This window comes from Notechis scutatus, chromosome 1 (genome assembly GCF_049901735.1).
Source record: "Notechis scutatus isolate UNSWTSFEM ecotype Mainland chromosome 1, rNotScu1.2, whole genome shotgun sequence".
Taxonomy (NCBI): Eukaryota; Metazoa; Chordata; class Lepidosauria; order Squamata; family Elapidae; genus Notechis; species Notechis scutatus.
In genome coordinates this window covers 221,994,686-222,013,039 of record NC_142009.1, presented here as the reverse complement: position 1 = coordinate 222,013,039, position 18,354 = coordinate 221,994,686, and the positions used below count along the sequence as shown (strand labels likewise).

The following is an 18,354-nucleotide window of genomic DNA, read 5'->3' as shown; positions in this document are numbered from 1 at the left end:
CAGAGAAGAAGCTATATACCATTACAGCTTCCCTCCTGGTACACTAATGACAGTGATATACTTGGTCAGGAAGAACCTCAGACAACAAATATCTAATATGGAGCATTAAATTGAGGATAGTTTAATTCTTACCAATATCTCCAGAAAGATGTCTCTGGAAGGGTGGCTGCAGAACATCCCATATCATAAATACCTTGGCCAGTGTATTCATATATTTCACATATTTGCTGTATAAGTAGTCCTCAACTTATAACCATTTGTTCAGTGATTGTTCAAAGTTAGGACAATGCTGGGAAAATACCTGACCCTTACCCAAATTTACAGCTGTTGCAGTGCCCTCACGATCATGTGATCAGGCATGTGTCAGCCCACTTGTTCTTATGACTGGAATGGTGTTTTAACCCTTTGTCTATCTGCCCCCAGTCTATGCCATTTTGGCCACTCTACACACTGCCTTGATGGGAGGTAAGCAGCCCTAGAACTGCATAACTCTGAGGCTTCTTGGCACATCTCTGGAAGCCCCAGCAACCCCCGCCTGCTCCAGCAAGCAGCAGTTAGCATTAGTTTGCCCAGCTGCCTTGTCTCCCAGTTCCCCACATCAATTTTTCACCGAAGGCTTTTCAAAGACAGTCCAGCCTTCCAAAGGCAGTGCCAACCTTCAGAAAACTTTCACTATCTTTCCAAAGGCTTTTGTAGGTTTTCAAAGGCTCATGAAGCCACATAGAGAAAATGTTCACCAGAGAAGCTGGGACTGAAATACAGTAGACAGCAAAGAGAGTGCAGCTGAGTGCAAAAGGCATAAGGTAGGTGCAGGGAACTAAGGCAGAAGGTAGCTGGGTAAACAAATGCTTGTTGGTGCTTCACAGGTGCTGCAGCTTGGCATCACACTGCTAGGGCAGACTGGGGAGCCAGGTGTTAGTTGGAAAAGCTGGAACAAGGTAACATGATGGCCCTGAGTTTGAAAAGGGGACAGGCACTAAGGCATCAAAGTGGTTCTTCAGCCACAACAGCTGGATGCAAAAGGCAAGAGGTTGGCATGGGAAACTGGGAGAAAAAGGTTCCAGGTTAATAAATGCTTCCTGGGGCAGGTTGTGGTAATTGCAGCTTCCTGGGATGTGGCAAAGAGCCCCAGAGCCATGCGGTTCTGGGACTGCTTGCTGTCCCACAAGGCAGGGTGCAAGGTGACCAAAGGGCAGAGATGAGGAACAGATGGGTGAGGCGAGTTGGAGGCAGTCAGTTCCCTTACTTCCCTGAGATTTGGGGTTGGGAGGGCCTGGGGGCAACTACTTGCTTAATTACCTAATGCAATCCTAAGTTGTATTAACAGAGGGATACAATCAAGATCAAGGGAGGTACTAATACCACTCTATAAAGCCCTAGTAAGACCACACCTAGAGTACTGCATCCAGTTTTGTTCACCACATTATAAAAAAGATGTTGAGACTCTAGAAAAAGTACAGAGAAGAGCAACCAGGATGATTAGGGGACTGGAGACTAAAACATTTGAAGAACAGTTGCAGGAACTGGGCTTGGCTAGTCTGGTGAAGAGAAGGACCAGGGGAGACATGATAGCGGTCTTCCAATATTTGAGGGGCTGCCACAGGGAGGAAGGGGTCAAGCTATTTTCTAAAGCACCTATAGGCCAGACAAGGAATAATGGATGGAAACTGAACAAGGAAAGATTCAACCTGGAAATAAGGAGAAACTTTCTGACAGTGAGAACAATCAACCAATGGAACAGCTTGCCCTCGGAAGTTGTGGGAGCGTCATCAGTTGAGACCTTCAAGAAGAGATTGGACTGCCATTTGTCAGAAATGGTGTAGGGTCTCCCGCTTGCGTAGGGGGTTGGACTAGATGACCTACAAGGAGCCTTCCAACTCTGATTATCTGTTATCTACCTGCAATTTTCACTTAACAAAGGCAGCGGGGAGTGTTGAGATTGCTGTCACTAAGTGATAATGGCATAATGACACGTGACTGTCTCACTTTACAACCGCATTGCTTAGCAACATAAATTCTGTCATCAATTGTGGTTTTAAGTCTAGGACTACTTGTAATACTTTGTCAGAAGACATGGAAACAACAGGACATGGTTCTCCACTGTCAATCCTATTGAGATCTGTAATACAACTTTACCACATGCTCAATATTCTGACTCTTTATTTCAGTTACCTTTCAGTATATAATGTCCCCAACTTTCAATTAATAGCGAGCAAGACTCAATATAGGACAGTTCATTTCAATATGCTTGATCTAAGTTTTGTAATAACAATAACTATTAACCATCCTGTTTATATTTTATGGCTATACTTATGATAGTTTTTCACTCAAGCCTTAGTCTTAATAGTCTTAGCATTCAAAGAGGTTTCCCTGAACTAATAAATTTTATTTTATTTTACTTATCAAATTTATAAGATCATCTTATGAAAAAAGTGACTCTGGGCAAGCATATAAAACAATCAAAAGTTAATTATTATTAGAAGGAGAAGCTGCCTTTATCTTTGAAATGAAAATGTGGGCAGTATCTTGGAATCACGAGCAGCAAATAAATATAATTTCCTATGAACCTTATTGCTGTTATTTTTAATTGCAATTTGATATCATAATGTATGTTAGAATTAAGTGCTGTATAAAAATGTTTCTCTTGCCAGGAGGGATGAGTAATTTGTTCTTTTTTTCCCCTTCATAGCAGAAACATGTACAGGAATATGGAAACATTTTCAAGTCTCATTTTGGTCCCAAACTAGTTGTGTCCATTGCAGATAAAGACATGGTGGCTCAGGTTCTACGGGAAGAAGGTTGCATGCCACAAAGAGCTGACATGGATTCTTGGCAGGAATACAGAGCTTTACGGGCACGAGCTACAGGACTTATATCAGCGTGAGTGCACTCCCTCTTTTTTTTTTATATTGTCGAACAATATTCTAACTATATTCTTGTGATGCAACTATTCTCAAGTATTTTATTAAAGAATCTATCTTATTTAATTTTATTAAAGAAAGTGATTATATCCCCAGGGGTTGAGTATTGGTAAATGCCTATAGGGGATAATTAATAAAAATTATAATTTTTGATGCAGTGTGATTTTTTGAAAGAAAGCCAATCCCTTCATGAGTCATAGTACTATTCTGTTTTCATAGGATAAAATTGTAGCACTAAGTACTTTATAGAGTAAGAATTAGTATGTGCTTTAGAAAAAGTCAGCAAAATTTCAACGAAACTGTATGTAGTAACACAAAGATCCTAATTCTGTAATTCCAGAAATGGAACATTCAGTTCATTTTGGTTAACCACAAAGTCATTTGTTGTTAGAACTGCAGTTACAGTTTAGTTGCTCTAGTACAGACATTTAAGGCTTATTAAAATCAGAAGCATATAAGCACAAATAACTTCTAGGATTACTCATAATAAGCATGCAAATTTAGTTAAATTTTAAAGATCAGCATTTTCTATTTTATTATTATAAAAAAGAATTCTGGTCAAACTAACTTTCAGCGATTTTAATCAAAAAAAGATTAAAGATACCCCCCCCCAAAATGTGAATGAGAAATCGCAGGGATCAGCACAGTTGAAGTACAATCGATGAGTCTCATTCTAGGAAAACCTTAATTACGCTTCTTTAATCTTCTAAAACTCTATACTTCTTTTATGATTGATTAAATAGTTTAAAAAATATTTTTATTACTTTTGTTCTCAGTCTACTTTTTATAATTTTCTACTGTAGACTTCAGTCCAAACCTTTGACAGTTCCCCCCCATCTGCTACAGTTTTTAATAACATAAAGTCAATGATACTTTGTACAACGATCAGATGGCATCTTCTTCCCATGTTCCAAACCAAAAAAGGATTAGTGATATTTCCCCTTATCTTTCTCTCAGGAAAAAATAAATAAATATCAGGCCCTGGATTCAGATGAAGATTTTGCAGATTATCTAGTAAGGTAGCATTACTCCTAAGAATATATATGTCACCATCAGTTTCTGGATCAACTTGTAGTTTTGCAGGCAACATGCAGTTTCCAATAATCCTGTAGTGATTGTGATGTTGACACTCAGTAGCAAAATGGTATATTTATATTTACTATAGTCACCTGGAAATTGAATTTTTATTATTATAAAAATAATTAGACCATCTCTAAAAATCTTTTTCGTCTAATTGTTTATGGCCTATGTTTAGAAAGCAGAAGCATTTGGAGATGGAACACTGATTTAAAAGTGATCTTGATTTTCAGAAAGATTTATCTGGATGTAATACTTCACGAAGATAAGAACTTATAAAAGAAATTACTGAACTGTTTAAAAAATGATGATGGAATATGTTTAGAAAAGTACTAGAATTGAGGCACCTACCAAAATTCTTAAGCAAACTTTGAGATATTTTTCATGTTCACTTTTATTTCAGTTTCCCACTGAATCAGTGGCAGCATAATTCTGATAGCATCACAAGGAAAAGAACTTGATTTAAAAAAATTAAAACCTCTGTCATATTTTTTCCAAATGTCATTACACTACTACTGTAAAGGGAAGAGATGTGTTTCTTTACCTGAAAAGATTAGGCATTCCAATAAAATTACAATAATAAGATTTAATAATAAGTCACATAAATAAGTCACATAAATAAAAGCATTTTATACATTAATCTAATAATTTTTGTACAAATATAATCCTCCAGAAACAGTTTAAAATATGATTACATTTCCATTTACTGAAAATTTTGATTTTATTTTTGACAGAAAAAAATGTGATCTAGATTGTCCTTACCTGTTATTTCTTCTAGAGAAGGGGAAGAATGGCTAAAAATGAGACGTGTACTAAGGCAAAAAATGGTAAAGCCCAATGATGTTGCAGTTTTCTCCAGAGGAATTAATGAAGTTATTTCAGATTTAATTAAGAGAATCCATATTATTAGAAATGAAGAAGAAGATGGGGAAACTGTGACAAACGTTCAAAGTCTTTTTTTTAAATATTCAATGGAAGGTAAGAATTATCATTTTAAAATAAGGAATAAAAGCTTAAACGATGTGATTATATCAGTGATTATTACCAGCTGAAGTCACTGCTACAACATTCAAACAAGAGATGGAATATCCTACAAATCAGGAGTAGGCAATCTGAGGTTGTTTACTTGTTAGAGGTTATCATTTCCATAAGCCCTTGTCAATAGTTGGAGGTTATCATTTCCATAAGCCCTTGCCAATAGCCATAGTTATGAGAGATTCTAGAGAAAAAGAATTAACAGATGGCAGAATCAATGAGTTAGCTAAAATGGCAGTTCAGTATCTGTTGCAAAATGCTCAAGATGGGGAGATCCAAATCTTTCAAAGAGAGAATCCACCTTTAATAATAAAGTCACTAAGAAAAGAATGCTGAGGTACCTATCATTTGCATACAGGTGGTTCTTGACTTTGACTGATCATGCAGCAACAATTCAAAATTATGACAGACCCTCCCCCCAAAAAATTGTTGTATAATATTATTTTGTACATTATTTTGCAAAGAAAAACAATAAGTTCTGCATTACTTTGCTCTTACAGGAGTTGCAACTGTTCTGTATGAGTGTCGATTGGGGTGCCTGGAAAATCATATTCCCAAGAGTACACTGGAATATATTGGAGCATTGGAGTTGATGTTTAGCAGTTTCAAATCCACTATGTATGCAGGAGCTATTCCCAGGTGGCTTCGTCCACTTATTCCAAAGCCTTGGAGAGAATTCTGTAAATCGTGGGATGGACTTTTTAAATTTAGTAAGTGTTTTTGTTTTTTAAGATTGAAATTCAAGTATCAGTTACTGTATGTTAGCTAAAAAGAAAGCCAAAGTGTAACTGTAAAAGCAACCTGAAATACTAATTCTAATTATGAATATTAATTTTCTTAAATTATGTCTAAAATTGAAATTAAAGCAACCAGATATTCTGCTCTAATTGTAAACATATTTATTGCAGCAACAATCAAAGTACCATATTCTAATCTATGTTGGAAAAAAAGTCAGAATTTGACTAACAATACATGAATATATTATTATTTGTATAGTTATGATTGTAAAGTTGTTATTTACCCACTCCACTCTCAGCCTTTCTTGTAAGTGACCTTTATCCTTGGTTTATTTTAACAAGCAGAAAACAATTTCCCAATCTTTCTCCATTCTTCTTTTTTTTTTTTCCTATTCGGACATCATGCTGTGACCCTCCAAATTGTTTCATGGTTTCTTCTTTCCTGCATACTGATTCTTTTTTTTTTTTTTTTTTGGTGTGTGTTTCAAGTCAGTTTGGGCAAATTATATTTAGTATTACTGTTTAAATAATCTGAAGTGTTTTTTTTCAATGTCAAAGCAAACTCTGTAGAGGGAGCTGAAAATGGATGTAGAATGCATACTCGAATAGGCAAAACCTTTCTTCATACAATATTTTAAAATGCAGAAATGTCTCCTTTTTTGGCCTCCATAGAGTGTGTGGCACTTTTTCTTGAGAGCAGATGATTGGATATTTTAGTTCTTAAGGAACCTTTTACTTTTGAAAATTCCTTTCATGTATGGATCCTGTCTTTGTTAATGTTCAGAGTATGGTTGTTACCATATCACATAATTCCTGTTATAGTGCAATGTTGTGACAATGTCAACTATTAAGATACTAATATGCTAAAAATGGGAGGAATAAAAACTGTTTACTCCATTAAAAATGCAATAATTTAAGATAGCTGGGTAATATAAAAATACATTTGAAGGAATATACAGGATCTGTGCTAAATAGTTCTCTATTCCAAATTGGGAAATGCCTTGCCAAAGAATATTTCTTTTTTCATGCACAAAGCATGTAATCTTTATATGAAAAGGCCTTTTAATGGTCAAGTTGACATGGGAAAAATAGACCTTTTTGAGTTTTAGAGTTTCAACTGTTTTGGTCTTTAAAGATAACTATCTAAATTTTGAATTAAGTTCAGTAGCATGTCAGATGGCACAGCTTAGTTTGGATAGAGTGATAATAGTAATTCATATTCTGAGACCTCTAGAATGGATTACTATCATATTTTGATTTTAAACAATATTGGACTCATTTGCTAGCTTCAATTGCATACAGATAGTCCTCAGCTTCTGACGACAATTAAGCCCAACATTTCTGTTGCTAAGCAAGACATTATTGAGTTTTGCACCATTTTACAACATTTCTTGTCAGAATTAAGTGAATCACTGCAATTCATAATTAGTAACATGGTTGTTAAATGAATATGATTTCCCCACTGACTATTTACTACATGTGTAATCTTGCAAGTTCTTGAATCTTATCATAATAGAAAGTATCTCAAAGGTGCTAGTCCAAGAAGCAACTGAAATGTCTTGGTTTTTTTTTCCCCTTGAAAATGTTTCGCATCTTATCCAAGAAACGTTTCAGTTCTGTATAATTGAGGATCTCCATAGACTGAAAATAAATTACTTTCCAGCATTGAAGATAGTAAAACATTTAACATTTTTAAAGCACTTGAAGTAAATAATTTTTTAATACCCTACTTTATAAACAAGCATAAGAAGTTAGTTTCAAATTTTGATAAACATTATTTGTTTTTTTCTTCTCTTTTAATCATTAAGGTCAAATTCATGTTGACAATAAAATAAATGAAATAAAGTCCCTTTTAGATCAAGGAAAAAAGGTAGAAGGTGGATTACTCACAACTCTGCTTAGGAGAAAAGAGCTTACAGTAGAAGAAATTTATGCCAATATGACAGAAATGCTTTTGGCAGGTGTTGACACAGTAAGTTCATTATTTATATCCTATATTTCTGGCTATCTATGCTCTCAAGTGTCTTATATGAAACATAAATAAAAATACAATAGAAGTTATTTTAAAACAATCCTTTTACCTTTTAATATTAAATTTCTTTTATACTTATATAAGTGGATAAATTTAGGCAGTATATATAGTAAAGTTTGGGTCTTCTACTCTCAATATTTTTGCTTTTCAAAGCACTCATGAATGGATTATAATAAATAATTTTCACTGACATAGCACACTTTGGGTAGATTGTTTCTCTGAAGTTCAAGGTGCGCGCACACACACACACATACACACACACACACACACACACACACACACAGGTCATATGTATGTAGAAAGAGATCCTTAAAAATGCAACTGTATATGGGAGATTTCCATGCAATTCAGGATTTAACAGTGGTTTGTTTTTTATCAGAATGTTTCTATTAACAAATGTAGACACAAAAGCATTTTAGTCTATTTTTATTTTATTCAAAAGAAGTTAAAATACAAACCTTCCAAAAATATTTTTAAGAAACAAAGAAAAATACAACCCAAGCAAGATATTAAAAAAACTGCATTAAAAAAAATGAAAACACATAAACACACATTATCACCTAGCTGAATGCTAATTAATATATTACAATAATATTAATTTCCCATTGTTTGAGAAATGGCCCCCAAAATTGTAATCTACTAATTCTATTTGCAAGTTATTAATATGTCATCTATATAATATATTAATGACAAAATAGTTAACAGGAAGAACAATAATAATAAAAAGACAACATTAGAGTTTCAAAACCATCTGTTAACGAATTGTTATTGTAATCAACTCATAGAAAATTTACCACAACTTCTTATATATCCCAAATCACCCAAATTGTTTTCCAGTTAAATGTAATAAATCCATTCTCCATTTTCCTTTCTATTCTCTTAAGAATATCAATTTATCATTTATCAGTCAGTTTTCTGCTGTTGTAAAAGATAAGGCTTGAACTTCAGAATAAGTACTAAGTCTGAAAAATCCATATTTTTTTAGGATGATGCCAATTTTGAAGAAGGGATGAAGGATCTGAGAAGAAATACTGTTTAGATCACAGTAAATAGTTACACAGTTAGTTCAAAATTGAAATTTTGTGACAAAGAATATTGTAAAATACAGTGAAAGAAATGAATTCGGAATTCAGGGAAAGATGTCTCTTTTTTTCCCTATCATGAGATGGAGAAAAAAAATTGAAATGCCATTGTAAACTTCATCCTAAGAAGTGTTTTGACAGCTGTTAAAAGCATACACAGAACTTGAAATACAAGTCAATATTGTGGGGCTGAATTAAAACTCAAAACTGAAAGCCATTAATTATATTATAAACATTAAGAGAAATAGAAATTGGAAGAATGGATAGAAAATGGAAGAATGGAAAAAGAAATGTCTTAATTACTTTAACAGTAGTCTATGGTGTTATATTTAGTATAGGAATAGAAGATGTTTTGATGAAAATGTACTTGGAATACTAAGCACAATTCTTGGAATACTAAGCACATCATAGAATTGTTGAAACTGTACTTGTAGACCCCTCAAAAAGGATACTGGAAAGTTGAGAAAATTTCAGAAATGGGCAATTGAGATTATTAGGGATTAGCTGATGGTAAAGTCATGAAAGCTATAAAATGGGAGACCATAAATTGAAATCCTGCCTTAGCAATAAAAGCCAGCTGGGTGACCTTGGACCAGTCACTCTCTTTCAGCACAACCTACCTCACAGAGTTGTTGTGGGAAAAATAAGGGGGCAAAATATGTTGGGTATGTTCTCTGCCTTGAGTAATTTGTAAAACAATAAAGGCAGGAAATAAACAAGCATCAACCAAGCTAGCTAGCTAGCTAGCTAGCTAGCTTTCCATAAGGCTGCCCCTTATGGCTATTCAAAAATTACAGATAGTGTAGAATTCAGTCATGCAGGTACTTATGGGTATTCCTCAGTAGATCCATGTAATACTTCTATTCTAGGATCTGCACTGGCTTCCCATGGGATTTTGGATGGAACTGAAGGTGCTGGTTATTATCTATAAAACTATCTACATGGTATAGGAGCGGATATTTGTGGACTGTTTTTTCCCCATTGTATCTGCCCAATGCTCTAATAGGAAAGGTTCAGGTTCTTTACTTCAAATAAAGTCATTTCATGGGATCTAGGAGGTGAGCTTTCATTGTGGTAGTGCTTGCTCTTGATGCCCAACCAGAGGTAGTATTCAGCAGGTTCTGACCAGTTCTGGAGAACTAGTAGCAAAAATTTTGAGTAGTTCGGAGAACCGGCAAATACCACCTCTGACTGGAGATTTTACAGTATCCCCTGCCATGCCCACCAAACTACATCCACAGAACCAGTATTAAAAAGAATTGAATCCCACCACTGTGCCCAACCCTGCAGGCTATTGTAAAGTAGGCTTGGTTCTTTCATTAGGCTCTTGGGACAGGAGGAACAGAGTACCCATCTAATGGAATGTAATAAAATTCTGATCACCAGTTATTTCATTTGTTTTAATTGCCTGGGGGAGGGATATTTTTGTATACAGTTTTTTTGTACACCTTTTGTACACTTTTGTTCAAGTTGGGCAACCATATAAATGCTATAAAACAAGCAGTTTTTAAAGCTATAATCCTAAGCAAAGGGAATTAGATTCTCTGAAAATCCAACATGCAAAAGATCGGCAAAACAAACAAAGGGCATGTTGTTTGAGAAAGTGTCTGATAATTATTTGATGCCATCATTGATATACAGCTTGATTTGTCTGAATGTATATGATTAGTTGAAAATGAAAAATGTTCTTCTTTGATGAATAATATCACATCCCCCTTCTTTCCCCATTTCTCATCTCTTCCCACCCCAACCCTCTCCAAGACTTCATTCACTTTATCCTGGGCAACATATCTTTTAGCAAAGCATCCAGAAGTGCAGGATTCTGTCTATAAAGAGATAGTTCATAATTTGGGAAAAGATAAGGTTCCCGATGCACACCATATTCCCAACTTGCCAATGATTAGAGCCCTTCTCAAAGAAACCTTAAGGTAAGTGTATAAAATGTAAGATGATAATTATAAATGTTCTCATTGCAATAGGTTGGATCTAGACTGCATGCTTATAAGAAAAGACATATAGATTCAATATATATATTTAAATCAAATTGTCATATTTTCCTTGCATTTTTCTTTATTCTTCATACTGGAATAGTTTGCATTACACTAATAGTTTTTAAAAAAATGATAAATGTGGTAAATAATTTATGATTAGATGGCTATTCATACTTTTAATAGTAAATGGCAGACAGCTTAATTTTGGGTGGGGAGTTCTTTTTAATGAATATAGATGACAATGAGAAATAGACCCCAGTTCTAATAAATACTACAAACAAATTGACATATTCATGTGTGCAAATGTTAAGCTCAAAAGCCACCGAATATGATATTTCTTTAATATATTCATAATCTTAACTAAATATTATATGCATCAGAATCAAAGTACTGGATCAACAAAGTATCATACCTGCTAAATTTGGATGATCAGTTTTAGCTTAATGCAGAGGTCTCCAAACTTGGCAACTTTAAGACTTGTGGACTTCAACTCCCAGAATTCTCCAGCCAGCATAGCTGGAGACTTGTGGTCTCCAGCTATGCTGGAGAAGTTGAAGTCCACAAGTCTTAAAGTTGCCAAGTTTGGGGACCCCAGCTAAAAGCATTAAAAGGCACTTTCATAGAAGAACTTTGTTCTACTTCAGAACTAGCTCTTGATCTGAGCCAGCTAGAACTAAAGAAATTTTCCTCTCAGCACTGCTGTAGTTTAATTTAAATAGTTTAAATAGAAGCGCAACATTTTTCCTCACAACATTGTGGCTTTAGCGAGATTGATCCTGATTTGTTTTTGACATTGTCTAGAACTATTGCTTCATACCACCTCTTGATTCCTGGGTTCAGAACTCAGAATTCTACCAACTCTGAACAAGAATTTCAATATCCTGTTTATAGTTTCTGTCTGTAGGCACTGTGTAGAATATATCGCTCTCCAGTGGTGGAATTCAATTTTTTTTTACTACTGGCTCTGTGAGTGTGGCTTGGTGGGTGTGGCAGGGGAAGGATACTGTAAAATCTCCAGTCAGAGATGGGATTTTCTGGTTCTCCAAACTACTCAAAATTTCTGCTACCAGTTCTCTAGAACTGGCCAGAACCTATTGAATACCACCTCTGTCTCTCTCTCTCAATCCAAAAATCTACAACCATAATTACAGCTACAGTATTGGCAGGGGTGGGATTCAAATTTTTTAACAACCAGTTCTGTGGGTGTGGCTAGGTGGGCGTGGCCATGTGACTAGGTGGGCGTGGCTTCTTTTTTCCAGCAAATCCCCCCTCGGTATTTTTGCCTCCTAGGCTTTAGGCAAGCCTCCTGGGAGCGCGTTTTTGCTCCCAGGAGGCTTCCCTGGTGCCCAGGAAAGCAAAAAATGGACCGCACATGCCCCTTTTTGCCTTCCTGGGCCTCAGGGAAGCCTCATGGGCGAAGCAGTAAGACAGCGAGGGAGATCCCAGCACAGCTGATCATTTGAACAGCTGATCATTGGGAGGGGAAAAAAGAAATACCTTAAGGAGTGACTGGGCGGGGATGACACAGTCAGCGATGTTGAGCATGCATGATAAGGACTGACTAGGTAGGGAGGGGAGGGGCAGGCAGAGAGGGGCGGGGCCAACCATGGGCACGATTTGCTGGTTCTCCGCACTGGGCAGAATCATAACAATCGGTTCTATAGAACAGGTCCGAACTGGTAGAATCCCACCCCTGAGTATTGGGAAAATCCTGATTATCCACAAACTATCATTTCTACCATAATTTGCAAAAGACTTTAAATATACAGGTGAAAAGGTGGCTTTGCAGCTGATAAACATTCCTCATTTGTTCGTTTGTTTGCAAACTATCAGACAAATTCATACAACATGAATGAAAATGTGGATAGGGATTGGGTCAAAGAGTTAGCAATTTATTTATTCTCCTTTTAGATACAATGAGAGTGAAGAGGTTGTTTTTTTTTGCATGGCAACACTTGCCCACTTTAATACTCTCTTTGTAGGTTTTTTTATATACAGTGAGAAGACAGAGAAAAGTTTCCCTTAAACTTTTGAACTAATCTTCATTTTGATCCTCAAATTCTGTATCTGAATTCAGTTTATAGATTTATAGTTTCCCTCTCTGATTAAAACAAGATAGGAATAAATAATAGTTTATATTCATTAATTACCAATAGGTACTAGACTATAATAGACAATTTAGTTTCATAAATTTCATAAAACAATAGTATTTTTTTAAAAAAAGTTCCTGCAGGTTTTACTCTAACAATTGTTGCCAACTATAGGGAGTAGTGCTCATCTCCATTTCAAGGCCATTGAGCTAGCACTGTTCAAAGATATTTCCATGGTCATATGGCCAATTTGATGTCACAGGGTACTGTTAAGTTCCCACTGAAGTGGTATTTATTTATCAGCTCATATTTGCATGTTGTCGAACTGCTAGATTGGCAGGAACTGGGGTGAGTATGGGAACTTTCCACCATCAAGCCCAGCAACTTAATCGCTGAGCCACTGCATTGCCCCAGTATTTTCAAAAGCTGGATTATATAGTTTTTGAAGTTTTATATATATACATATGTAGTATGTTCAAAAGCTAAAGAAGCTTTTAGTCTCTTCTTGTAAGGCAAAGAGAATGAGCACAAGAGATCAGAGTTCATGCTGTTTCATTTTCAAAGAGGAAAATACAATTTCCCATTACTTTTAATCTGATTTCTATCCCCAACATTAACTGGCAGAAAATTTAGAGAAGATGACACAATGATAAACAAATATATTCTCTTAGTAAAGATAATGGAAAATATGCAACTTTTGTATATTTGAAGGTTACTTTGTCAAGTAGAACCAGAAATAATTGATGGATTTATTTTCCATGAAATTGGATAAATTCTTCTGAAATAATCATTTTCTAGGGCAAGATGGGAAGATGGGGCATAAAATAAACAAATATGTAATTTTGTCTTATTGTTTCCAATGAATTATATTATAGCATTAAACATTATTTTGATTTATTCTGTATAAAAATCATATAACCCCCGCCCCCAAGCAAATTGCCTTACTTAGAAGTTTATTGTAAGGACAGTGGTCCTTTCACTGCCTTTATCATTTTATTGTATAATATGTGCCTGATTAATTATAAAGTCCCTCCATTGAACATTATGAGAATACTAGCACGATACCCGTGCTTCACTACAAAACTATGTGATTGGGCTTAGATTTTGGGGAGGAAAATCAGGGGAAAAAATTCTGCCTCTGCCTACCAGCGTCCATCAATATTCATCTGGCTAGTGTCCTGTCAGTGTGTGAGAGAGTTGAGGGCTGTTTGGAAACTGAAACAGTATTTGCTGTGTGAGCAAGGAGACAGCAAGGAGCCTGGGTGTGGCTTAGCTCAACTGTTCTGTACTAAAGCTGGTTGCTGCTCTGAAACTCCTCTCCTCTGCTTGTGTTTTGCATTTAGAACAGATTTCTTTTCAGGTGGGGAGGGGGAGTAGAACTCCTTAGTAGAACTCAGAGCATGTTCATAATAATATACAAAATACTAATGCTCTGATGGTCATTTCAAAAAATCAAAATGATTAGTGAGCACCTAGAAGACAAGAGGAACATAGGTGCCAAATTTCAAATTTGTAAGTTTTACGGTTGTGGAAATTTTGTAATGATGCATGAGTGGTATTTTGCTTTTATATATATAGATAGATAGATTTCTAGCTAAAATTGTATAGGATTTGTAATGTCATATGAGAGTGATGGGAAGAGATACTGCCTAGGAAACTATCAGATGGGGGTGGGGGTGGCGCCCCCCAGAGGACAAAACTTAATAAAGACTCGCCCTAATAGATCAGGCAGTTGCAAGTGTTGGTGGTGAGAGATTTGTGTTTTCAGACTTGCAAGATTCTGTTAATATAGCCTTATAATAAAGTTGAAGTAGCTCATCTGGTCAAGTTATCTGTCTGGTTTACCTTGGTTTACTAATCACATTGCATTTGTTTTTGTTTTTTTTCCTACAGTTTTATTGTTATCAGATAGGATGATGTGCACACAATGGTTAAACTATGAACACTTGTTTTATTCAGACATATCTTTAAAAGCCATTTCTTACATTTGCTTCAACCAATTTATATTCTGTGAAATCAGGATTTTATTATATCTTATTGAATTATTCATCACTTTTAATATTTTATCTCATTCTATCAACAATTATACAATCTGAAGCTCTTCACAATTTCTCTAAGATTTGTTGTGATCCTGAATAATGTATTTGTTATCATCAAAATATTCTGAATATGATATAGACACTAAATATCTAATTGACACTTACTTGTAGATTATTTCCAGTATTACCAGGAAATGGCAGAGTTATACAGAAAGATATGATCATTGGAGGCTACTTGATACCTAAAGGGGTAAGTAGGGCAATGATTCTATCAAAAGAACAGGAAAGAAGATGGTGCAGCTTTATTTTGAGTACAGTGGTACCTCAGTATTGTTTGTTAATTGGTTTGAAGGAGTGAGATGAGTACCAAAAACTATGAGTGTTGAGGTAATTCCCCGTTAGGAGAATGAGCGCATACAGGGAGACGTAGTGAGAATAATGTTGAATAACACACACACAGCACACAGATACACTGTACAGTAAATGTAGGTTTTTACTTCCAATAAACGTTTAAGCACAGTCCAAGATTAGCAGTCCAAGTCATTCACAGGTAAATCAGTCAGTTTTCCAGTCCAGGGATAATCCAAATATCAAAGTTTAGTATAAAAAACAGTTCAGTAACAGACTTACATCAACGATCAGTAACAGTCATTAGGAGAAACGGCAACTCTCTCCAACAGAAGGGAACAGAAACTCACTGAGACTTCCTTGAGACTAAACAACCCAGGTTTCTGGCTCCATCTTATGGCTGTTTGAGAAACCACACCCAATTACAGTTTTAGCATTCTCTTAAAGATACAGTATTAACATGTCTATCCTAGTTTATATATTTCCAACCCAAATAACTGTTAGGTGACTTACATTCCTAACAAGTACCAAACAAAATTTTCCCATAAGTAATAATGTAGTGAATTACAAGGTAGCCAACAACGACAAATTCTAGCTTGTGCATTGAGTACCAAACAAACGATGAGTACCGGGACAAAATGTTTGCATCAGAATGCGTTGAATACCAAATTTGATGGGTTTTAAAGCACTTGAGTGCCAAGATACCACTGTATATAAAAGTATGAGCTAAGAAATTGACTCAGATTTAATTTAATTTTAATATGAGATTATTAACTTAAAAACTGAAAAAAATATACCTCTTAACTGCCTATCCTTGAATTATGATTTATTAATAGTATTCTTACCTGGGAGTTAGGATAACTTTGCAATCTGATTCTGAGTTGCTGGATAAAGAGTTTCCCACTAATGGGAATCACATTTCATTCCACCTTCAAAATCCAATTCTATCTCCTCCACCTTCAACCCTGCTTTGCCATTTTTGTCCAATTAGATTTTGTTTTTTTTTAAAAATGTGTTCCTCATAGGTGTGCTGATGGAAGAACAAAAGACAGACCCTTGGCCAGGTGCCATTTTTGTATTCTCTGATTAATTGGAATGAATAGTATTCAACACTGACCTTGCTCATGGAAAGGAAAGCTAGGCTACTTGCCAGCAAATGCACAAGTGTAAAAGTGCTGCTTATAATGGGATGAACAGCTATGTGAAAGGGACCCGGAATATGTCAATAGTGATTTATAATCCATAGTGGATAGCAACACTTTTCTAAAACAGACATTGAATTGCTGATTTGTATTGCTAATTTATTAAATCTAAGGCGGATCTGATGAGATAGACTTTGGTTATAAATTCCCACTCCCATAAAACACTGAGTAAATTTTAAAATAATGTTTTTATGAGGTTAAAAAACACTGGCAGGTTTAAATATTAACTTGATAAACACAATTATTATTCTAATTGTTATAATTACAACTGTGTGTCTATTACAATATCTTAGCTTATTCAAGGCCGTTGTGATTTTGTTTGAAATAATTTTTGAAGCAATATATAACATGGTGAACATTTTTGTCATACTGTTTTGATGTTTGTGAAATTATTTAAAAGTACATGTACTTGGGGATTGATATATGTATGCTACAATATATTTACTTTATTAGACACAATTGGCACTCTGTCATTATGCTACTTCATATCAGGAAGAGAATTTTGCCTCAGCAAAGGAGTTCCAACCTGAACGCTGGCTAAGGAAAAGCAATATGGATAGGGTAGATAATTTTGGATCCATCCCTTTTGGTTATGGTATTCGAAGTTGCATAGGCAAGCGAATTGCTGAATTGGAAATTCATCTTGCACTAATACAGGTAAGCAAACTACTAAGACTTCTTTTGTTGAAAATATATATATATATATAAAATGTTATGGTAAAAGAAAAAAAATGCAATGAACAAGCAACTACTTTAAAAAAAAATTTTTAATAGCCCTACATGAAAAGCCCCGCTCCAACCATTTGAATCAGAGAGGAAGATGTTGGACTTCTGAATTAGAACAACAGAGTTGGAAGGGACCTTGGAGGCCTTATAGTCCAACCTCCTGCTTAGGCAAGAAATCCCATACCATTTCAGACAAATGGTTATCTAATCTCTTCTTAAAAACTTCCAGTGTTGGAGCATTTACAATTTCTGGAGGCAAGTTGTTCCATTGATTAATTGTTATAATTATCAGGAAATGTTTCCTTAGTTCTAAGTTGCTTCGCTCCTTGATTAGTTTCTCCCTATTGATTCTTGTTCTGCCCTCAGGTGCTTTGGAGAATAGCTTGGCTCCCTCTTCTTTGTGGCAGCCCCTGAGATATTGGAACACTGCTATCGTGTCACCCCTAGCCCTTCTTTTCATTAAACTAGACATACCCAGTTCTTGCAACCATTCTTTATATGTTTTAGCCTCCAGTCCTCTAATCATCTTTGTTGCTCTTCTCTGCACTCTTTCTAGAGTCTCCACATCTTTTTTACATCATGGCAACCAAAATTAACACCTTCACTCTGTCTTCCTCTAAGCTAGAGGTGGAAGAGGTTTACAGGCTGTTTTAAATGGTGACAAGGCTTGCAGATAGCAAGGGTGAATAGCCATTCTATTCAGAACTACTGCTACTTCCCTTTTAGCTTTTTTCCTTCCATTCCTCATAACTGAGGAGAATGAGTTCCCTTCTCTCCCCTTCCACTTACTGGCTGTTATAAAAGAGCTATTAAACAAATATTCTCCTTGAATCTTCTGAGTCAGCAAGGTTAGGAGCCCTGATTTAGTGCTAAAGCCAGGGGGGAAAATACTCTCTTCCTTGTCTTCTTCAAGGCTAGGCAGGCTTGGTGACTCAGAGGACAGCTATTTGAAGTTTTTCTGTCCTGGTTTCTTTTTACAGTCCAAACACTTCATGTGGAAAAAGAAAAAAACTTGAGTTTTTTTTGCTACCAACTCCAGAGAATAACCAGGCATTCCACATGCCCTGCAGATTC

At 35.5% G+C, this 18,354-nt stretch overlaps 1 protein-coding gene across 2 annotated transcripts in view; it reads left to right on the top strand.

The window, feature by feature from the left end:
- Positions 1-18,354, top strand: part of CYP27C1 (cytochrome P450 family 27 subfamily C member 1) — a 37,016-nt gene that overhangs the window by 8,517 nt on the left and 10,145 nt on the right. The window contains exons 2-8 of one of the 2 annotated variants that reach the window (XM_026665316.2): positions 2,690-2,880; positions 4,777-4,976; positions 5,534-5,743; positions 7,579-7,742; positions 10,646-10,812; positions 15,176-15,254; positions 17,008-17,211. In XM_026665316.2, the coding sequence (XP_026521101.2) occupies positions 2,690-2,880; positions 4,777-4,976; positions 5,534-5,743; positions 7,579-7,742; positions 10,646-10,812; positions 15,176-15,254; positions 17,008-17,211 (1,215 nt within the window). The remainder of the gene's footprint in view (positions 1-2,689; positions 2,881-4,776; positions 4,977-5,533; positions 5,744-7,578; positions 7,743-10,645; positions 10,813-15,175; positions 15,255-17,007; positions 17,212-18,354) is intronic. The other variant, XM_087950333.1, reaches the window with a different exon arrangement.